Source organism: Chamaea fasciata, unplaced genomic scaffold (genome assembly GCF_029207755.1).
Source record: "Chamaea fasciata isolate MVZ Bird 193981 ecotype frontalis unplaced genomic scaffold, bChaFas1.0.hap1 SCAF_1, whole genome shotgun sequence".
In the NCBI taxonomy this organism is placed as follows: domain Eukaryota; kingdom Metazoa; phylum Chordata; class Aves; order Passeriformes; family Sylviidae; genus Chamaea; species Chamaea fasciata.
The window spans coordinates 23,730,057-23,753,094 of NW_027094086.1; the positions used below are offsets into that span (position 1 = coordinate 23,730,057).

At 41.5% G+C, this 23,038-nt stretch overlaps 1 protein-coding gene across 4 annotated transcripts; it reads left to right on the forward strand.

Annotated features, from left to right (window-relative positions):
• The first annotated feature begins 10,835 nt into the window (after positions 1–10,835).
• TP53INP1 (tumor protein p53 inducible nuclear protein 1) lies at positions 10,836–22,737 on the forward strand. 4 transcript variants are annotated; one of them, XM_066178464.1, is made up of 5 exons: positions 10,836–10,920; positions 14,063–14,341; positions 14,839–15,190; positions 16,859–16,892; positions 19,242–19,348. In XM_066178464.1, exons 2-5 carry the CDS (start codon positions 14,230–14,232, stop codon positions 19,257–19,259), a joined length of 516 nt encoding a protein of 171 aa, XP_066034561.1. In that variant the 5' UTR covers positions 10,836–10,920; positions 14,063–14,229; the 3' UTR covers positions 19,260–19,348. The 4 variants fall into 4 exon arrangements, with proteins under 4 accessions (XP_066034561.1, XP_066034570.1, XP_066034545.1 ...); XM_066178473.1 differs by having other exon boundaries at positions 14,842–15,190; XM_066178448.1 differs by lacking the exon at positions 16,859–16,892 and having other exon boundaries at positions 19,242–22,737.
• Positions 22,738–23,038: the final 301 nt, after the last annotated feature.

Sequence of the window (23,038 nt, forward strand, 5' to 3'; positions counted from 1 at the left end):
TCTACACAATAAGTAATATTCCACCCTGACCCAACACAAGATGAGAATCAGAAAGAGTCAGCATGTTGATTTTTGAAACTTTTAAATTTCTTTTGGATTAATATAATTACACATTTGAACAATTGTACTGTTATATTTGGACAGTTATTTTATAACCATCACAGGCTGTAATTAGACATAGTTGTTTCACTTTAAAGATATCATTTTCTTTGTTTCAAGAAGTTTCAGACAGCAATTATTGCAATTGGATGGTGTTCCAATAGCTGGTCTCAAGGAAACTCCTCTGATGAGTTACACCATCAGCAAAACTTGTCAAGTGTGGTGTTATAATGTCATGTAACAGCAAATCAGTGTCTCTTGCTAATGTTTTAATGACAACCGTCTCAAGTAGTCCAGGTTTTCACAAAGTGTTTCTTATTCTTACATAATGATCTGGGTTGCAAAAACACCCTTGGAGGATAAAGCTAATAAAAGAAGCAGCTACTTACTACAAACTTCTTAACTTAATTTTATTGTGTGAAAAACAGCAGTTTTCTTGCATGAGAAGGACGCTGCTGTTGCCTACAAAGTTTCCACATGGCCCAGCAGCCCTGGAGCCCATTGCTCCAGTCAAAGGTGTCAATCAGACAGTTGCTGCACTTTCACTGCTGCTGACCTGTGCACCTCTATGTATTTCACAGGTTGGCTTATTCAGAAAGTTACGTATAGCTGTAAAGTATGAGTCATTAATCTGGCACCATTTAGATGTAAAGTATTAATCATTAATCTCATTAACCCTTTACATGCTGGGTTGGCAGTCTAATTTCCTTTTTTATATAGCAAAATAATGTTTGCAAACAAAATGCAAGCTCACTTTTTTCTCTGTTTCAGAGATGCATATCAGAAATTTCCTGTTGTGCTTCTTTCCCTCAGAGAGTAAAGCAAACCTGCCCAGCTCAGTGAGCTACTGCACTGCTTCTTGCTCGCTGTGACTAACACAGTTACACCAGAAGGAGGTTTAAAATAATTTTGTTAGCATTTGGAGCATGAGACTTGTCTTCAGTGACCTCAGACTGTGCTTTCCACAGCATTTGGATCACTGAAATACCCTTATATAAGCCTAATTAGCACAATTAGAAGAATGACTCCTTGCAGATGTGTGTTGCTGTAGCAACCTGGGGGGAGAGCAGCCAAAGTGCCCTTCATATTTAGCAAAATAATATTAATCATTGTAGATAGATGCACTTTATTCTTTTTGTAAGGCACTTGCTCAGGAGGTAAGTGCCTTAACATGTCACAACAAGGATCACTGTACTGGAGGTTAAATAATTTGATGGCAAACTAAAATTCTCTCAGTAGTAACCAAAATTACATCGAGACAGAAACATAGTCAAATGTTGACCAGATCTTCTGGAATATAGGCAGAAGTCTTAGCTGTTCAATGCTTTGATTCCACTGCTGTAGGAGCACTGGAGGGAAAAACAAAACAAAACAAAACAAAACAAAACAAAACAAAACAAAAACAAAAAAAAAAAAAAAAAAAAAAAAAAAACAAAACAAAACAAAACAAAACACCACCAAAGGCATCCATAGTGGCAAGAAGAGGCCTGTGTTGCTGAGCTGATCTCAAGTCTTCCTGCTGAAGACCCCAGTAATTTAGTGGGAGCACTCCTGGCAGACTTGAAATCCACCTGCCACCTTCTTTGTGTGAGAGGGACTCCATGTTGCTGGCAGTGGATGTGGATATGTATAAAAGTGTCAGTGGTGCTGGCAGCAAAGTGAAACCATGGCAGATCTCCTGCTTCCCATGTGGAAAGAGTGGGAACAGCTGCTTTGCAGAGTGAATCCAAATGGTTTGTTCCTGACTCTGACTTGCCTGTCCCAGTAAAATTGCACATCTCATCCAACCATCACAGTCTCTTTGAAGTGTCAAAGGGACCATGTGAATTATCCGAGACTCACAACTTAGGACTTGTTTTCATGAACTCTTTTGATTTGAAGCCAATGATAAGTCTGGTATGATTGTTTGCTCATAGTTATTAATTTAACACAGTTTTAAATTTTGTCTTTATGTCTTTGCACCTTGAACAGTCACATTGTGTTGCTGCAGAGTACAAGAAAAACCTGAACTCATCCCTGACTGGGACTGAATAATGGGATTTCCATTTCTAAGATGAAGAAGCAAGTGACTAGCATGAATAAACAAGCAAATCTGAAAAAAAAAAAAAACAAACAAACACTCATCTTGTGGATGAACATGAAAAATAGAGATGAAAAGGTATCTCAAGAAGTTATCTATACCATCCCACTCTTTACAGACGGATAAATTTTATCTCTGTCATTACTCACTAAGTTTTATCTGATCTGTTTTAAAAAGATTTACAATCCCCAGGCAATCTTGCCTAATGCATCACTAGTTTTATTTTTAGAAAGTTCTTCCTAATGTCTAACCAAAGCCTATTTCTGCTGCAATGGAATGTCTTGTTAATCTGCAATATCTTTATTTTTGAAGACTGTTCTCACATTTCTGTTAGTTTTCTCTTCACTAGAGCAAGCACCCCTGTTTGTCCAGACTTCCCATGTAATTTGTGTTTTTCTAGAACTCTGATCATACACGTTGCTCTCCTCTGCAGCTTGATGAATGTTTTATCTCTCCTAAGCATGGTGGCCCAAGCCAAGCTTGCTGAGTTCTTGCTGATCTTCGCCAATACTGAGGAAAGTAGAAGAATCACTTAATGTATTTTATTGCCTCCATTTATATTTGTATCTCTCAGTATGTAGTTTGCTTTTTTGAAAGAGTATGCAACATCCAGACTATTTCTTCAGCGCTGCTCCCTACTCATTTGCTCCTCAGTCTGTGTTTTTTGCAATGGATTATTCTTGACCAGACATAAAATATTGGATTTCCTATTCTTTAATAGCCTCTTATTTTTTTCACTAACAATCCAACTATGTAGTTAACTGGTGTGAAATTGCTTAGTTGAATGCTAAGCTTATATTTCTTCCATCTTACTTCCAAAATTTTTTAAACTTTATCATGCTGGCTTATGCCTGATATCTATAAACTTTCAGCTTTGCTCTAATTATAGTCCCAGAGCCCAGGTACATTATGTTCATGTGCAGCCTGGATGTGGCCCCTCCACTCACCCTGTTCCAGGTACGGTGTTATGATTATAGCTGTTTGACCTGTTGCACCATTGGAAGTTCAGCTTGTCCTGATAATAGTGCAGTTGTGTTTACTGTTCTTGCACCTCTGGCCATTACATCTCATTACACCATTTTAATAACTCAAGCACTAACATTTGAGTGATATTACGTCCAAAATTCAGGCACAGAGAAAAAGGGTTCTTTCAACTTCAGAGTCTTTTATTTATCTGTTCTCTTGAACTGCCTGTTTTCTCACAACACATTCCACACTCTGTCACAACCACTTGTGTTTTTTCAAAAACCCTGGAAGACACTATAAGGCCCTGCTTCAGCCAGAATTTTTTTTTCATAAAAAGCTATTTCTTATTCTTCAGCACTTTCACTACAGCAGCATGAAAGATGTATCTTTAAAATACATTGGGTAGCATGCCTTGAAGCACTGGCACAGGTGAGACAAATGGTTCATAGCACATCAACTGCTGGGGCTGAGCCCTGGAAATACCAGGTGCTAGGAGGGCATCATTCTCAAGTTGCCACATTCTGTCATACTGGCATTCATGGCCAAGAATGTGCTGTTTTGGTGTATTTGTTTAAGAATTGAAGCATACTGACTTACTTTGTCTATGTTTTGGACCTCACACCTTCTGAATTATACCAGGAGCAGCTCTACTTCACCTTACCCAAGAACCTTCTCAGCAACTTACAGCCATTTGAATAGTTCTTAGGCAGCCTAGAGTAAAAAGAGTTAAGTGCAAACACCTCTCTTGCATCATCCCAATGGAGTGCCTGGCTGCCTGACCACATCCTACCTATGAGGAACTCAGGCAGAGTTACGAAGTCTGCCCAAAGCCACGCAACAGGTTAACAACTAAATCTGGAGCTACAGGTCTCTTGCTGTAACGGCTGGACGACATGACCTTGCTGGCAAGTTTTAATAAAACCTTTGCTGTCATCTGGGGAGTTATATTGTTATGTAGGGAAGCTAAACCTTTCTGTGAACACTAACTTTTCCAAACTGGAAAGGCATGTGGAAGGGATGATCTGTCCCTTGCCTGAAGGCTTCATTAGCACAAATCTTGAAGAGACTGAGACCTCATAAATTCATTATTGTGCAGGACCAATTTGAAATGCTATCTGAAAAAACAGCTGTAATACCAGATCCTGAGCTGCAGAGATTCAGTATGCAAGGATGATGCTCGCACCTGGTCCTGTGAAATGCTTAACCCCACAGACCAGACCTCCCACACTATTTATTCATTCAGCCACACTCAGCTGGCACAGAATGCTGGTGATCATGTTTGTGAGCTACATAAACATGCACATATGCTGTATTGCACTGCATAAATAAATTATGAAATACAAAAAGACACATATATGTTCGCATATATCCCATGTTAAAATGCGGTTGGAACGTGCAAGCTAAGGACACTGTGAAGTATTAACTGCTTTGCTACAAATGCAGTGCCTGAGACCTGGGTGCAGAAAAGGTCGTGCCTTTTTTATCCACCATGATCACATCAGCCTCCATTGCAATAGACATTATTTGTTCTTCTCTCAGAAGCATTTGGTTTTTTGGTGGGTTTTTTGTTTTTTTGTTTTTTTTTTTTTTTTAATTGGGACTGGTCTGAGCTATGGTGAGGAACACTGGGCTCAGTATTTGTAAGAAACATCCATGGCTGAAAAGAATAACAATGCAGAATTATGGTGTGTGGCTTTGTACACTGAAAAGACTAAGAAATCTTTCAAAAATAATTTACAGTTAGATGGAATCTTACAGTTGAAATCCAAGCACATCTAAGCATATGATGTGATTCATATTACTTGGTGCTAAACTGATGTTGCTAATTCTTTTGTAACTTTTCACAACAGAACAAAGATAGTGGGCTCTATTTTAGGAAGCATATGAATCAGTGGGAGAGCCAAAAGGAAACAAATGCATCACTGGTGAGACTAAAAATGCCTCAGAGATGTGAGCAGTGTGTCTGCTGACTCTGAGGTTGTGCAGAAAAAATTCAAGGAAGGGTTTTAAGCATGGCTAGCCACACAAAAAAAAAAACATGTTTGGAGCTGGCAATTTAAGGAGGAAGTGATCTTGCACACTGTCCGTCCTTCCTACGTGGTTTAAAACAAAGATATGATACAGACAGACACTGTTTATTCTCTCACTGAATATTATCTGACAGTCTTTAACAAGTAAATCCAGCAGAGGAAAATAAATTATATGACCAAGGCAAGTTCCTCCTAAACAACCTGTATTAACTGGTCAAGCAGACTTGCCTATACATTGACTGTGGGGTGCTGATCATCCTAACATCACCACTGAAACAAAGAACAAAAAAATGAAGGGTTAATAACCATGGTAATAACCCATCAACATCTGAAGCATGCAAGAATTTCATAAATGTAACAAATGCATGTTCAATGCCATAGTCAAAAATTCACGGGTCATTTCCCCTTTGGATGTTAAGAACACTTTGCTTGGCTGTGTTAGGTGGGAGGTTTGCTTCTGGAAAGGCTCTCTAATCACATGGCAAAGAAGAAAACAGTAGAAGAGTATTCCTGGCTGTACCCAGAGGTACAATAGGGTCTTTTATTACTGAGTGCTGAAGGAGAGAACAGGTTCAGGCAAGGATAGTGAAAATGCACTGGACTTCTTCTAGTACAAGAGACAAATATGAGAGAGGACAGACAATCCCAGTGGAAAATATTTGATGAATTCCTCTGGACTCAGGAGAAAAATCATTCCCATGATGACAAGAAGAGGCATCTGTCTCTGGCTCTCTGCTGGCTGGCATTGCAGTACAGCATTACCTGCTATGATGCTTGACATGCTTCAGCCCAAGCTAATAATTCAAATGCTGTCACTGCAGGTGCTCTAGAAAAAAACAGAGTTATTCAGACCGCTGAAATCTGTACTGACTTCTGAGAGGATTTTTATTTTGACAAGAAGAAAAGTGTGGCTAAAGCTTACCATTATTTTTTCCAATCTGGCTAAGATTTATAATGGCTTCCTGCCAATGGCATTTTGAAGGCAGAATTATACCTGGTTTTGCTCTCAAACAATACAAAAGTCAGGATCTGCGTTTTGACAGTTTCAAAGGAAAATGAATTTTCTTCTAAAATGTACTCTGCTGAAAAGGGCAACAGAATGGATGTTTTAAGATAACAGTTATTCTGAAAATGAAATCCCTCAACTTTTTCAGTCTGTCTTAGAGGATCATATCCAGGAATTTCTGCCTCCTTGGATCTTGCTCAGCCAAATCATGAGGGTTCTAGTCATGTCAAAATTGAATTTGCTCAATTCATGCTGTAGAAATACAGCAACAGGTCTCTAACACCTGTTTTGCATAAAAGTCTGGAAAGGCCTGCTCTTACTCAAATTGTAATTTGCTGTTTGGGAAAATAGCATTAGAAACTTGTGACTTATAGCAGAAACAATCAATCTATCATCTTGAAGCCAATGTTGCAGAAATCTTTGCACTAAATAAAGTCAGGGGAAGAAGAGCAGTAAAGTAAGTGCCTGTTTTAGTTGAGACTGATGTTTAAATCTAGAAGTCCACTTCAAAAATGGGATTGACATTTGTACAAGCACACAAATGTCAGACTGCGCTTTTTTAGGCTTGGGTCTGTTTAGACTGTTCGTGCTTTAAACAGCAGGTTTGAAGTGTTTGTACCTAAATTTGGACAGAAAAGTTTGGGCTCTTTTGAACAGTAGCTAGTATCTTTTCCATAGGAAAAACAAATAAAAAATCCAAACCAACACAACAGCATTTCATTGTGGTTAATCATAAACTTGAGATATTTTTCGAATTAGAAACCCTGGCTGTTTCTGCATAATGCATTCAGTAGGACAAACCAGGATCTATCTAATAGCTGTGATCTTGCAGTATCACACAGAATCTCTTCCCACACAGCACAGGACTTTCTGCCACAGACAGATGGAAGCTGTAGGGCAGAAGGTTTTAGACTTCATCTTAACCGGGGTTCAGTGCATCAGTTTCTAACTTACCATTAAAGTGAAGCTTCCATTTTGGTAGCTGTGCTAGACTGACCTTAAAACAATGGCACGCATCAGCAAAGGTGACTGTTGAGGAGGCTGCTGTACTGATATGCCAGGTTCTTTCTGTGTGGGAACGATGGGTGTGTTTATGCAAATCACTCAGTGACATCAAGCTGGTTTTAGACATTGTTTGGAAAGAATTCGTACTTATCATTGTCTGGAGGATATATCTTGCCCAAAGTTTTAGAGGGAGATTTTTTTATGGATGTGCAAAGTCTGTTTGGTGTGGTTCTCCCTCCTGCTACTCAGTATTTCTAATACAGAGACAGATGTGCATTCTCACCTACCCTTGAAAGAGGCATGACTGTGGAGTAGGGCCTCTCCAAGAGGCACAACACATGGCATGCTTTGTTGTAAGCTCAATGCACTCATTGTAACTCGCAGGTCTTGTGGTAGGAAGGTCACTCTCTACTCCATGGCTAGACAAAAATTGTGCCTGCTAAATACTGCTCTAGTATTTCATTGCAGTGGGAACCCAGACAATAGGTCATGCCTTGCATTAATGTGTAGGATCTTGAAAAATCAATACAATTCAAATAACAAGGGACTGCTGCCCAGTCGTTTACTATTCCCAGGACACACAGAGCAGCAATGGCTGTGCCATTAAGCTGCCACTGAGCACACAGAAAGTACAATGTGCTCTCTGCTAACTCATACCAATAAATCCAGAATCACACATGGGCATGTGTACTGGAAATATGAATGGTTCCCTTGCTCCAGAGATCTCTTCAGAATATTTTCTGCAATACAAATATAAACAACAAATTCCTCAAAGGAAGGCCCATTTCTCTGTCAGTTTTTGCATCCGGCAAGCCCCAGACCTAAGCAACTGTATCTCTTTTGCTGAAGGCCTGATCTAACAACCATTAGAATCAATAGAAAGGCTAATTGATTTGAAAGGCTTTGGATAAAGCTTCTAAGGCCACAACCTTCACTACTGCAATCACCAAAAAATTTATCATTGACCTCAGTGAGTGCAGGATGAAATACCTGGGCTCTTGCTCAGTAGGTATTTGAGTCCACACATGTAATTTATGTTATTATAAACCGTTCATATGCCTAAGTACTTGTCAGATATGGAACATAAGAGTGACAGTTGCCGGGCTGAGAAAGAGAGTAGCTTTCAAAACTGCCTTTCTCCTGCCAACAGCAATGATATTTGAGAGAAAGAATAAGCAAGTTCATTGTTTCCACCATTTTTGTTACAATAGAGAATTAAGAAATAAGTGAAATGAAAATGGAAGAATTTGAGAGCAACACTACAGAAAGAGGTGAGCTTCTATTCCTTCAATTACTTGTCAGGGGACTTTCAAAAATATAAACAGTGACTTTTTATCTTCATTAGGAGTCTGTGTCTCAAATACAACCCAAGCTTTCTTAGGGCTTGCCTACACTGGAAAAATACATTATGTTAATTGATTAACATGTAATGCTTAATATAACAGTCAGTATAAACAAAGACCAAGGCTTTGACATTTTTTGTTGTTGCTGACCCAAGGTAACCCAGCTGCCAAACATGACAGTTCTTGTCTACACTAAGTGGTTTGTATCACCTTAATTAACATGTTCTAACACAATGTAATTTTGCAATACAGATTAGTCCTTTAGGGCATTTATTACGTATATTAAATTTTCTGTCTCGCCTATCTTGAATTTGCAGATATGCACGCCATCTCCCCTCCCCCTTCTATCCTGAAGCCACTATCACTGAAAATTGAAGAGACTTTGTAAGCATTCTCATTTCTTGCTTCAACTTATAAACTGAAAGTTCAGTCAAATATATGTTCCTTGATAGTGCTAGTGTTATAAAAATAAAGTCAATCTTTTAATTCAGGAACTGCTAGTTCTGCATAGAAAAGTATGAAAAAGTAGAAAAGCTAGCATAGAAAATGCTAGCTAATTGAAGCTTTTGCAAAAATATTGCAGATTGTATGACTAGGCAATCTCTTGGTCAACTTACACAGCCTATTCCCAACCACAGGAAGGCACTTTGCAGCATTTTTCCAAAATCTACATTCTCTATTTTGTTTTACATAGAGAAGCTTTGTCCTTACAAGAAAATGAAGGAAAAAAAAAAAAAAAGTAGACAAAAAATTATCATTAAACATTGAGGTTAAAAGATCAAGTTTATCTTGCAGCTCTAGCAACCAACGCACTCATGCTGCACACATAGTATTTTATTACAAAATGCTATTATTTTGTAATAAACCAAGTTCCACAGCACAACTGAAACTATGAAAAATCCTAAATTGGTAGGACGTTCCATATAAAATGCTGTTTGGCTACATATCACTGGTTCTTTCCAGCGTTTTCTGAAGGACCTTTGCCCATCCAGCACTCGCTGCAGTCTGAAGTGACTATTAACTTTCTGATATACTCAGTTATATTAAGTGACTGAAGGTGTGCAGCACAGCCACAGCAGCTCTCCTGGACTGTAACTTCACTGTCTGGAAATTCCTTTCTGAGAGATAAGCAGCTAAGATGAAAAGTGCTGCATTTACATTCATTCCCTCTTCTTTTTATTTTTCCCTAAAAAGATGGGATAAGGGATGTAATGCGTGAGTTTTCTAGGGCTTTATATCTGTGACTTGGTAATTACACCCCAGGTGCTTCAGCCTAATAAATGTTGGGAGATGTGATTCGTTTCCTATACTCTGCTCCCATAAGACCCCACATGGAGTCCTGCACCTAATCCTCAGCACAGGAAGGACATGGACCTCAGTACAAGAGAGATATGAAGTTCCTGGGGCAGGTCTAGCAGAGAGCTACAAAGTTGGTCAAGGGACTGGAGCATCTCCCTTATTAAGAAAGGCTGAGAGAGTTGGGCCTGTTCAGCCTCAAGAGGAGACAACTGAGAGGGGACCTCATCAATGTGTATCAGTCTCTGAAGGGAGGGTGTCAAGAGGATGGAGCCAGGCTCTCCTTGGTGGTGCCAAGCAATAGAACAAGAGGCAACGGACAGAAAAGATGCACAGGAAGTTCTACTTGAACGTGAGGAAAAACTTCCTTACTCTGTGGGCGACTGAGCACTGAAACAGGCTGCCCAGAGAGAGTGTGGTGTCTCCTTCACTGGAAATTTTCAAGAACCATCTGGACGCAATCCTGTGCCATGTGCTCTGGGACGGCCCTGCTTAAGCAGGGAGGCTTGGACCAGATGACCCACTGTGCTCCCTTCCTACCTCACCTGTTCTGTGATTCGGTGACCTGTTGGAGCAAATTCAGAGGAGTGACACCAACATGACTGGAAAGATGGAGCACCTCTCCTGTGAAGAAAGACTGAGCGAGTTGAGATTGTTTAGCAGTGAGAAGGCTCCAGGGAGACCATGAAGCTTTTCACGGTGAGGGTGGTGAGACACTGGAACAGGTTTCCCAGAGAAGCTGTGGGCGCCCCATCCCTGGAAGCAGTCAAGGCCAGGTAGGACGGGGCTGTGAGCAGCCCAGTCTGGCGGAGGTATCCCCGTCCACGGCACGGGTTTGGATCGCCACCATGTCCCCACTCCCAGCCAGCCCAATCCACCGCCGCGGGGGCGAGGGGCGGGGCCTGGCGGCTCCGCCCCGCCCCCTCTGCTCCCCGCCCGCCCGTCACGTGCGTTAGCGACAGGCGGCGGCGGCGCCCATTGGCGGAGGGGAGGGAGGGCGTGGCCGGCGGCCGGTCCGTCAGCTGCGCCGGGCCCTGACAACAAAGGGCTCCGCGGAGGCGGCGCGGGAGCGGGGCTGCGGTGACCGCGGTCTGGGTGAGTTCGCTTTGCGGGGAACTGCGGGGACCGAGCGCGCTGCCGCCGTCCCGGTCTCCCACGATTTGAGCGGTGGAAAGCAGCAGCAGCAGCGGCGGCGGAACCCGCGTTTTCCTGTGCGCCCATCCCGGCTTCTCTCCGCGGGGAAGGCGCCGAGGCCGGGGGTTTTTGGTGTTGTCCCGGCTGTGGGGCAGCCGGTGGTCTTGTCCGTCCGTTCCCCGCCCAGCCTCGGGAGCGTAGCCGGGAATGTGCGCAGCTGCTGCGGGCTGTGCCGGGGCAGCCCCGCGCCGCTGGACGCGGCCGTGGAGCCTCCTGGTGGTGGTGGTTGCGGAGCTGCGAGCTGGGGGCGCGGGGATCAGCGGCTCGGCTCTATCTGACACAGTACTGCGCTGGGACTGGGAGGTGTCTTTTTATTGGTTGTGGGGTTTTTTTTTGCTTAGCATACATACCCCGTCTCCTTTGCTAGGTTAGAAACAAAACAAAAAAAAAAGTTCTTTTTTAATTGCAGCGATACTGTACTGTTGACATTCATTGGATGCGTTATCTATAACAGCCTCCTAATCATTACTGTAGCTGAGTCAGATGTTCCCAGGCTTGTGTTTTCCTGCAGCTGACAGTTCCTGTCTGAGAACTCGAAAGCCTCTCTCGTTCTCTGTCCTGTTTTCCTCCCTGGACGATGGCCCTTGATAACAGCCTAACTTCTCTTTTGCTCTCTGACTTGCACAATAGCACACAAGCGTGGTCTTTTTAAAGGCACTTGTCCAAAAGGATGTCAAAGCATCAACCGCTTTGTAAATGTGCCGTGGTTTTTAGCCCAGCTGGAGATGAAACCAGGACAAAATGATTCAGATGTTTTTTTGGATCTTCCTTGGGGTGCGGGAAGGGAAAAATGGGACAAAGTGCTTTTGATCTTCAGAAAGTCATCTGTGGGACAAAAGCTGAGGTTTGTTTAGCTCGCATTCTCAGGAGCAGTGATCTCTCTCTTACTTGTTAGAGGTTAATTATTTTATGTTGCTGTATTGCCTGTGTTGCTCTAGTCTTACTAGAGGAGTGTGAGCTCTCATCTTTCCTCACTCTGTGCACAGAACAAAAAACCTCTGCCTGAAAGTACCTCCAGGCTTGATCTAGGAAGGAGGCAACACGTGTGTGGGAGTACAGGGAAAGCCAGTGTTGACCAGCAGCCACGCAATGGCTTACTAGTTAGCCTAAAGAAAAAACAAACTCATTTTTTCATGGGCCTGGTGCCAGGAGAGAGTTAGGGAAGGATGTGGAAGGTAACTGGAAAACTACAGACTTCCAGCTTTCACTTAGAGTTCATTTCCTTATCCATAGTAAGGTCAGCCTGTAACTGAAGCACTCAAACCTTCTCAAGAAGGTGCTTAGGAACACTGTAGGTGTTTGGCATTTCCTTAGGTAACCCATCCAGGGCTTAGTGACCTTAATGGTTAAAAGTGTTTCCTGCTAGTAACCGCTGAAAGTTGAACTTTTCTGCAGTTTAAAGCCACTTCTGCTTGCTCTGGGTATAAAAGAAGGCAATAAATGTTTGCCTCTTTCTTCACATAATTGACTACTGTTGTAATTTTTTCCTTCCCTCTATTGAACTTCTCCATTTTTAAAATTTTGTTGATTTTCTTTAGACTTCTGATCATTCTTGCAGCTCTCTTTAGGAGAGACCTGATGTTTCATTTTCAAGTGTGGTCCTTAAAAATAGACTTGTATCACTATTGCAGCTGAGCTTGTTGTTTCTAGTCTTGTGTTTTCCTGCAGTCTGTCGTTTCTCTTGAGGAACTAGAGTGCATAACTTCTTGAGTTTCACTGTGCCTTTTCATATTGCTCCTGAAGACTACTTTAAATTCTGCTCCTACTGTTCTGTGCTGTCTGAATAAGGAGGAAGCTGCATAAATGTCTACAGGAGCAATGCTGCATGGAGCAAGTGTTTGTCCTTACCTTGAACAAGTGGGTGATGGGGTCTGGTTTCCTGGGATAAGATGATACAAGAGGCCCAAATGACTCTCTAAGTGTGGCTTGAGAGTTCTGGGTGAAGCAGGATATACTGACCTCTATATAAATAATATTCTTTATGGGTTGTATCTTTTAATATCTGGGTTTGTCTACTGTCATGGGTCTTGCTCCCCTTCTGAGAGCAGGCACTCACACTGTCTTACATGGATATATTCTTTCCTATTTAATTATCAAACAGGTATTTAATCTGTAATAAATCTGACCTGCTGTGATGATTCAAATATTGCTATGGGCAAAAATAACTTGTAGTTAATGAATATTTTCCCCATAGTTTTTACCTTTTCACCTGCTCTAATGGCTTCTATTTATTGGCTCATACATAAATATCGAAGGCTGTAAGTGTGCTGATCTGAGGTGTTTGAATGTTCAGCTTCTTGGTACTAATGGGATTTTTTCATCTTCACTGCCAGATGCAGCAGACAGGCTTATGGTGACCAATGAAGTGTAAATTTAGAGGAGTGAATTGAGAAATAAGCACTGGGTTTAGTTAAACATATCTGATACTTTTCCATGTTCCCTAGACTTAGGATACATGACTAGTTGGGTGGTTGCTCTGAAAATGACCTCCCTGGTAACTCTGTGGTGTACTTTGAACCTGAAGACAGGATGTGCCTTGCTACTGTGTTAACCTGTAGTCAGCAGCCCTGAAATGTGTGTGATGGAAGGGAGAAGAAGCACTGCTTTGGGCTTCCCTGGGAGCTCTCACAGGGGCTCCTCTCTGTCAGCAGAGGAGATGAGTTGTCTGGAGCAGAAAACATGCCCTTGCCCTTGGTGACTCTCTGACATGGAAGAAGACAGAGAAGGAGCTGGGGGAGTGTAGCTGCAAGAGTCCTGTACAAGAATCCTCTCCTCCCTTAGGAGAGGGTGGGACTGACAGCTGAACAGACCTTTTCTTGGGGAGGAGGTCTGAGATGAAGGCAATCAGGAGAGACCTAGTATTGGATTTTTTGTATGTATCTAGCTGGGAGGGGATGGCGAATGCCAGTGAAACTGCCTCTCCTCTTTGGGGAAACATGTTCACTGGTGCTCCAGACTGCACTAACAAGGGGCTTTTAATTTGTTTCCCTAGGGATGTTACCTGCGGTTTTGTCATTAAGACCCTTGTCATCGTTTTTTACAGGTTTCACATAAACTGTTTACAAGTCATGCTTTTGCATGTCCCGTACCTAAGCTGATAAAGCATCTATGCACTTTAATCTCAAGTCTGTGCCACTCTGCTAGTGTGAGCTGTGCCTTGAACCTTGGATATAAAGACCTACCAGCCAAAGTCTTGTTCCTGCCTTAGTAATGTTCCAGAGGTTAAATAACATGCTCATGGGAGAGATTGATAGCTTGTCCAGCCAAGAGCCAGAGTTCAGTGAGAAAGAAGATGACGAGTGGATTCTGGTTGACTTTATAGGTAAGATGTCTGTCAGACATAAGTTCTGCCTTTGTCTTGCTCTGGCTCTTGCTTGTCTTACTTCCATGTGAACAAACCAGTACCTTGGGGAACCTTTATGTCAGCAAAACCAGTGTGGGATTAGAGTGTAGGGTGTCTTCCAAACAAATGTTGCATGTTGCGTAAATTGGTGAGAAAAATGATGTCAGGTTTATAAGCCTGACACAGGCTTCAGCAGAACCACTTGTATGAATGTATTTGACTTATTTCGCAATTATATAGCTTTACTGATAACAGTTGTTTGACATGTCTAACATGGCTTGTCTGGGAGCTCCCTTTTCCCCTCCCCTGCTTTTAAAAAGTAAAAATTTATGTATGTGCTAACAGGGCGCCTTTTTTTTTTCTTTTAATTTTTTTTTCATATCCCATTTCTGGCTATGTGCAACTGTGTTGTTTTCGACCTCCTGTGATCACCAACATCCCTGGATTCCTCTCCACTGCTGAATTGTCCCCTGCAGCAGACACTTGCACTAATTGCTCTGTGGAGGAAGCAGACATTGTTGAAGCATCGGCCACGGACAGCTCGCCCGTCTTCTCTTGTTTGTCGTCGCCCTTGGAACACTTGCCGGAGGCCAGCGAGTCTTGCTTCATCCAGTTTGAGTCATGTCCTATGGAGGAGAGCTGGTTTATTACCCCTCCCCCGTGTTTTACTGCAGGTGGATTAACCACTATCAAAGTGGAGACCAGTCCAATGGAGAACCTGTTAATAGAGCATCCCAGCATGTCTGTGTATGCTGTCCATAATACCTGTCACAGCCTTAATGAGACTGGACGTGGGGATGAGGAGTTTCACAGCCCAGGTAGTCCCAGGTATGTCTGAATTCTCTTGTCAAGTAGCTCTGGTGCTGAAAATATCTGGTTTCTACTTGGATCAGCTTAGACACTTAATACTGAATTTTCCAGCTTATTTCAGGGGCAGTGAATAAAGCATGAATACTACACAAGGTGTGCAGTGTGGTCAGGTGCCTGCCCGCTTAGAAAAATGTTAAACAAGATGGCCATGTCAGGAAACAGTTGGGTATGCAGTTTGGCACTACAGTGAATGTTTATGGAACCTTCTTACTCCCTTGCAAAGTATAGTCCAGTCCTGTGTAAACTGGTGGCAGTTAACTGTATAGCCTGTAGTGTAGATATGAAAGCACTTTGCCCCCTTCACAGCTATGTGTGTTTTTCATAACTGCTAGTCAGTACTCTTTCAGTCACCTTGTGAGATGAAACGTAGAACTGTAATTATCCAGACAGGGAAGTGGCTTGGGGTTTAGGTGCAAGGCTTCTTTGTTGTTCTTTTCATTCCTCAACCTAGTGATAGATCAGGACAGGATAAGTTTACCTACAAGTGGCTTGTGGAGCAAAGGCAAACTGAAAGATTCCACAAAACTTAGTCCCCTCAATGTGAAAATCTGTGCTGCAAACTCCAACTTTTAGCAAAGTAAGAAGAGCTTTTTGGTTTTGGGTCCTAAAAATCTATCCCTGTGTGTTTATTGCAGAGGCAGTTCTGCCATGTTGGGGTATACAGCTATACTAGTATAGTATACATGGCTGTATGCAAGTAGAGTATTTCTTTGCCATTATGACCCCACACTTGCCCCTGTTGTTCATTGGTTTTGAAATAATTGGGTGTTTTGTGAATCCCAGTTAGTAACAAAGACTGACTTTTCATACCATCTAGTTCTTAAGTTTAGAAACAGTAATACTAAAGAAAAAAACACAGTATGCTAAGCTATGATATACAGGAAGAAATGAGTATAGCAGTTGAGTTGCTGTAGGTAGATGCCTATTGACTTGTCTGATCAGCCCCTTGCCATATTTAAGTTTTTAGTTGAAAGAAACAGGTGACTTTGGGATGACATGGTGCTGTATAATGTGGAAGTATAGTGCTGATACTATTGATCTTGGAATTGGATTTGTATAATTATTTGGGGAGGACAGTTTGTGGTGTTAAGCATCAGGGGTCTAGCTTAAGTTAAATTGGGGGAAACTATGAGCAGACAGCACCTTTAAAATGAGGATCTGAAGGAATCTGCAAGAGTAGATTGTAGGCTGCAAGGCATGCCCCAGAAAAAGACAGTAAACCACTTTATCTAAAATACCAATTTGCAGTGAATAGTAACACTCAAAGTTGGATACTGACTTTTCAGTCACTTGAACTGGGGGTACTGATGTAAATTCATCCAGAGAAGAATCCTGTCTTGTGATATACTGAACAGTTAAGCTGTTTTAATGTGTGGGAAGCTAAAGGTGTGCTCTTCAGCTGGTGTGTAATTAAGTTTCTTCACACTGAACTCTGTGCTGTTGCTTTGTCAGAGGATCTAGGCTCTTGTAGAGAGTATTCTGTGTGACAACTGGGATGAGACTTAAGTCTAAAGCTGAAGTAGACTGCAGAATTTGGGAACATTGGTTACATTGGTTACTGCAGTAAGTTTCAAAAGCTGTTATGAAGTCTCTAGTGGTTTAATGGTTGGCCATTTAATATTGTAGGGCCAAGAAAAGCTGCTTAAGGCACACTGGCACAGTAAGTACTACTGTTTTGGAACAGTGCTTTTTGTTTGATCAGGCTGCTAGCAACACTGCTTCCTCTAGAGCCTTGTCTGCCAAAGCAATACTGGTTTTAGGACTAACCTTTGTGCCAAATTATTACTTGATCAAGCCTAACTACATCTGCTTTAACAAGCCAAAATGCTAAGTGCAGAAAAATTACTGAAATAATTGGGTTGGGGGTCTGAAGCCTTTAATGTTTTTTGTGAGGTGTGGTTCTGTAGCACAGTGAGCAAGACACTTCTGCTCTCTAGCGAAATAGACACTGGAAGCGCAGCAGCAAATAAATATATGTAGTGATGGTCTGGCTTAAGACACAGACCATCTAAAATTCCATTTTGACAATATGATGGAGACTCATCAACCCTGTTCTCTCAGTGCATGGAGCTCACTAGTACCAGCCTACCAAATGCACCTAAGGTGCCAAAATGCTGCATTAAATGTGGCCATTTACTTAATTCAAACCACCTCTGCTGTCCCAGTGTCACTTTATGATGACAAATAGAAGAGTGTTGGTTTGCTGGAAAACCATTGCTGGAAGGGTATTTAATAAGGGGGAGGGCAGAAACTTAAGTATCTTCAGCTAGCAAGTTTAAACCAGTTTTTCTCCTTTTGTGAAGGAAATGTCTTTTTTCATTTTAAATTCCTTTCAAAGCAAAAGGATGTTGTATAAACTTCCCTATTTGTCAGATTAGTCATATTTTTCCATAACAAAACCACAACAGTTGTATTAACAGTTGCTGCCCTTTGCTAACTAAGGGTATACTTAGGAAATACAGGTTGCAATAACTGTGCTGTGGCTTCCTGGCTCCTTAATAGCTTTCTCCAGAAAGGCTTCACTTGCAGTTCCACCTCCAGCACTGTTGGATGTAGTAAGGGATCACTTCACCTAGGTAATAGTAGACCCGTATTTGGTGCCCTCATGTAAATTAAACTGGTACAATCTGCAAAGAGTGTATTTACAAGGCACTGTGAATTGATTTGTGCTTGTTATTTCAAGTGCTTTGATATTTCAAGTGCTAGGTTTAGGACAATACCCCATGAATAAACAGGAGAAGACCATCATGTCACATATGACTGTTCTGCAGTCTCTAGTCTTCAGTCACTCATATCAAGCTACGCAAGGATCCAAAAGCAAGATTAGGATGTTTAAAATAAGAAGAAAAGTAGAAGGGAGGGAGTAATCCCTTGATAACAAAGAGTATTTCCCTCCAGTGTGGAATGGGAGGAGGCAGAAAACTTTACTTTGTGTCAGGCACCTGCAGCCTCCCAGAGTAAGGTGTATCATGGGCACGGCAGACCTGACTTATGTCTACAGAGGCATCATGCAGTAATTGCAAGTTAAGCTCTTCCAGAAGAGACTTTATCATAAAGTCATGCTAGTGTTGAAAAACAGACTTCCCAAGAGACCTCTTGCTCACGCCTCGGCAAGTTCTTGGTCTTGCAAACATTTTTCCTGGGCACCACTGACCAGTTGACAGCTGGTTGTTGGGTCCTGACTGGGGAGAGAGAAGGCAAGAAACTCTCCTGCCACTGGTCTTACACCAGCTCTGGCACTCAGATTAGGGTTTTGTTTTGCTTTTAAATTGGCAAGGCTATTTTTAACGTTACTTTGGAAGTTTCAGGAAATGCCAGTGATTGTTCTGTCAAGTAGGGAAGTCCTTTTTGAATATGTCAGTCGCTGCTTGCATAGGCTGCTGGTTTGTTTTTCACTAGTGCATGATGAAGCAGGGGTTTGCTAAAACTGCTGACTCACTGCTCATGAAATTTAGGGGCCTGGTTGAGGAACAAGCTTTCTAAGTTATTTTTCGTGTGTGTCACGACTGATCTACCTTTCCATTCCTCTGCATGAACATTGTTTGGACTTACTTGTGTGGCTGGCAATTGAAATGCACTTTTGTTAGTGTGCTTTTGTTTTCAGGCTGAACCACCTATGTTCAAGATGTTTTTAAACCAAAATTTGCCTAGTGGATAACTCTCAAGTCTTCTAAAGCTGGAGCAGTGTGACACAAATTGCCTTATATTTCTTATCTGTACTGCATCTTGGGCTTAGGGAGCTGGTGTGGAGGAGAAAGGGCACAGTAGAGTAAGACACCAAAAGTCCTAAGGCTGTTGTGAGGCCCTCACACAAAGTGATTTAGCAGCACTACACATTACTTTTCAGTGTGGTAAGTGGCTTGACCTCACCTCAGCCCAGATCTCTGTCTAGCAGAATAAGGGTACCCCTTTGAAAAGCTGGATCTTGATGTCCATGTTCTACCCTTTATTTCGCTTGTTTTTCCAAGGCACCTCAGTGGTGACTGATCCCTACTTGTTACATTTCTAGACTGGAGGCCCGAAATGAAACAGGACAGCGTGTTCACTGCTATGTCACGGCTCTTGCTACTAGTTCAACTTTTCTGGAGAAAAACAAGAGCTTTCGTCCTACCCACTGGATAAAAGAGCATAATGAGAGACACTATCTCAACAGAAACAGTCTCCGTCGCCAAAACCTTACCAGGGATTGCCACTCTCGGCAGATCAAGCACAACGGACTGTTTGTTCACCAGCCTTGCCAGCGTCAGTTCAATTACTGATGCGTCTTGTGGTTTTAATCTATGGTCTAATTGTTTCTTAGGTTGCTCTTGTCTTCATGTGTAAGTAAGTGTGGTCAATCTGAAGTTGATTGTCAATTCCTCAAAAACAATCGTAACTAGTGTTGCATTATTTTCAAAAGACACATAAATCTCCAAACATCTTGCATCAAGTTCTAAATGTTGATGTTAAATATCAATGTCTTGGAAGCCTATCAGTACGATAGTTTGTGTGCTGTTTTATAAACTATGATGTATAGATGGGTTCTTAGTTGGTATTTTAAAGAAACTTAACTGAGATGGAAATCAGTTACATCTTTCATTAATCAAAATGGAGTTTAAAAATTTGAGGTTAGCCATGTACTTTAATGACCAGTACTTGACAGCTTGTGTATCTGTCTGTATTCAGCATATATGATTACTTTCTAACAAGGAAATGCTATAGCTGCCAGTGGATATTACATAGCTGCGCTGAGCTGTTTCAAGAAGGACATCTCATCTAAATTCCTAGAACTTAACTTGTGTTAGTGGGGTCTGTGTAGGTGTGCTGGGTACTTGATATGGATATTGAAAGAGGGTTAAATGTCCCACCAATATTGTTGTAGTACAATATGGCACTGTTGTTACTCCTCACAGTGGAGTGGGAAGAAAAGTGAACCTTTGGGTAACGTGCAGATGCACAACACAGAGAACTGAACTGGGTTTTACTAGGTAAAGTTTGAGTTTCTCTAACTGTTCCTGTCTTTGAAGCATGTATTTCCCCTCCCCTATCTCATTTAATCTCTAGTCTAGTTAAAGGAAAAAGATGGTGGATTGACTGTTCTTTTAATCCTATCAGTTGCTGACTGCTCTTCAAAGAAGTCAGGCTGATGGACAGCTATTTCTGAGCTACAAATTGCTATTACATTGTCTCGTATTTACAGATGGAGAGTAGCTTGGAAGTAGCTAGAAGGAAGCTTTTATTCAAAGTCCTAATTTTCTCTTTCTCTCTATGAAAAAGAAATCCAAGTTAATGGAGACTGGAAATGAAGAGCAGTGTGAGGCAGGGAGAAGTGGATGCTGAGCTAAACACAGCGATGACAGAGTGTATAAAAATTGATCAATCAGGCATGGTTGGTTTTTTAGCCCATTGGAGGCAGAAGGACTGGATAGCAATTCCATGGGCCAACAGGAAGGAAAAGCCATTTAAAACTATCGAGTAGTTTTCTTAAGAACACTGTGCAAGATGTTTTGGAAGTTGGCAGGCACTGCCAACTACTACTGCAGGTAAAGTTCACCTGAATTATACAGCAGCCAGTGGTATGCTGAACCCTGATAGATCAATCTGGAAGTGAATTAAATGGGTATGGAAGTAAGGAAGCAGAAATCTGCACTGAAAGAAGGGGGGGGAAAGTAAAAGCACTTCCTTTCTGCAAGTGCTTAATGTGACTTGCTGTTTTCCCTTGTGTTTAGTGCCTAGGGCATTACAGTGTTAACATTACACTCAGCTGTGTCTTCCAGTAGTCGTTACACAGAAGTTGGTTTGAGGAGTCTTTGGAATAAATCGAATCAAGGTCAATAATGTGAATTGTTCCAGACCTATGAAGTATTTAAATTCAGCCAAATGCTTCAATTTCACTGAAGCAGAACCCCAACAATTCAAATTGACCTTGATGTAGTGGTACTGTTGCATGTTCTGCAGCTGGAATTTGTGGAACCTACTTAGCATACAGGGAACAGCATTTATAACCTATGTTTCACTGCAGATGTGCTGCTTTTCTGGAATTAGGATGGTCACAAAGGGATACTGAAAATAATAAAAGGTATAAAAGCAAGCGGTGCTTTCCTGGATACACTAGTTTTTTGGGGTTGGGGTTGTTTTGGTGGATTTTTGGGGGTTTTTTGGTTGGTTTTTTTTTTTTGTGTGTGTGGGGTTTTTTTGTTGGTTTTTTTTTTGGGGTTTTTTTTTTTTTTGGACAAATTGAATTCACATGGACACTGAAAGAGAACAGAATTGATCACATCATGAGTTTCCAAAAGAGATGTTTTGTTACTGGTCTTTTAGCAGTATGTGCCCATGTCCATATAACAATTCTCATGTGGTCCAAATACTTTGGTTTATCTGCAAATAGCTGTAGTTCACCAGTCTCTTATCTGTTCACAAGTACTCTTACTTGCCTCAGATTATCTACCTTTATCACTCCAACTTTGTGTCTAACTTAAACTTCCTTATCCTCGCTGCCAGCTTTCTAGCTCAGGAAAATTCTTTGCTTTTCCTGTATTACTTTCCTTTATATAAAAGTAACTACTTTCCTTCAGCTTTAATTTTCTTAAAGTGCAATGAAGGAAGATGGAGTCTCCACCTCCCTGTGTTGGAAGGAGTAAGTAATCCTTTAACTCCTCATGGGGAGATGGAGCTGAGAGTATAAGGCTCCCAGGCATTAAAATTAGAGCCTTGGTCTGTTCTTCTCAGTAGGCAAGTAAATGCAACTTTAGACTGCTCCTAGAATTGGGAGATACTGATCTTTTTATACTGCATTACTAGATGACTTTCTGGTGATGAAAACCTATATCTTTCAGGATATAAACTATTTTGTTGCACAAAGCTGTGCTTCTCAATTTGTAATATTGGAAACCATATTATTGTGTGAGATAGTACTACATCAATGGCTTTTTGTTAATTTGTTTTACATATTTATGTTGGTCTAGCCCTGTTTTGTGCCTGGAGCTATTGGGCAATTAGATTTGTTTTGGTTTTCTGTTTTAATAGTGAGCTGTGTGGCTTTTTATATGGTTTTTTGAATTGTATTAAAGTGTGTGTTTTTTCTTGTAAAAGTGGAGGCCTTGTACTGTCTCATACTGATTGATATTCATGAATCTTGCTGAAATTGTATTTTCATATGTATTGGTCAATGGACAGATTTGCATTTTAAACTGTGCCTTCTACACAGCAAACTTGAAGATTCAAAAGGGACATTTCAGTTGGGATTAATACTGTACATCAGTCTATGCATATATGGCAGCTTCTCTCCAGAGCCACTTCTCTATTTGTAGCAGTCCTTTTGATATGGAAGAATGTGTGGCTCTTATTTTTAATAGTTTAACACAAGCTGAAAACAGACAAAATACAGCACTTTGCCAAAAAAGGTAGCATTGCTTAACCAGTGTGTATTTACTAAAGTGATCTTCTGTATTTTGTTTTCATAGTGCGTTCTGTGCACTGTGGGGAAACATGATCTTAACTCTCAATAAAAAATGGCCTATTAAAAATTGTCAGTCTGTTCTTTAATATTACAGGTTAGTGAAAATCCAAATGCCTGAGCATCCCTGTTCAGGTGGCAGGTACAAGTACTGAGTGTTTCAGTGCCTGCTGTAGCACAGCAGTTGCTCTGGGACTTGGTCTGCATTGCTAATCAGGTGATAATGTGCACCCGAGCAGTGTTGCCCATCTCTGCTGACTGCTGCCTTTCCTGATCAACATGCAGGAATTCCGTAGGTGAACAGCACAGAGATAAAAAACACGTGCCATGTGCATGGGGTGGGGGGAATTTCTTTGATATTTTGGCTGAAC

Excerpts from the sequence above, each read along its gene's own strand:
- TP53INP1 (XM_066178448.1), top strand. The coding sequence starts at position 14,230 with ATGTTCCAGAGGTTAAATAACATGCTCATGGGAGAGATTGATAGCTTG. Across the intron at positions 14,342-14,838 it reads GATTCTGGTTGACTTTATAG|CAGACACTTGCACTAATTGC; the intron begins GTAAGATGTCTG and ends TGTCCCCTGCAG. Across the intron at positions 15,191-19,241 it reads CACAGCCCAGGTAGTCCCAG|ACTGGAGGCCCGAAATGAAA; the intron begins GTATGTCTGAAT and ends TTACATTTCTAG.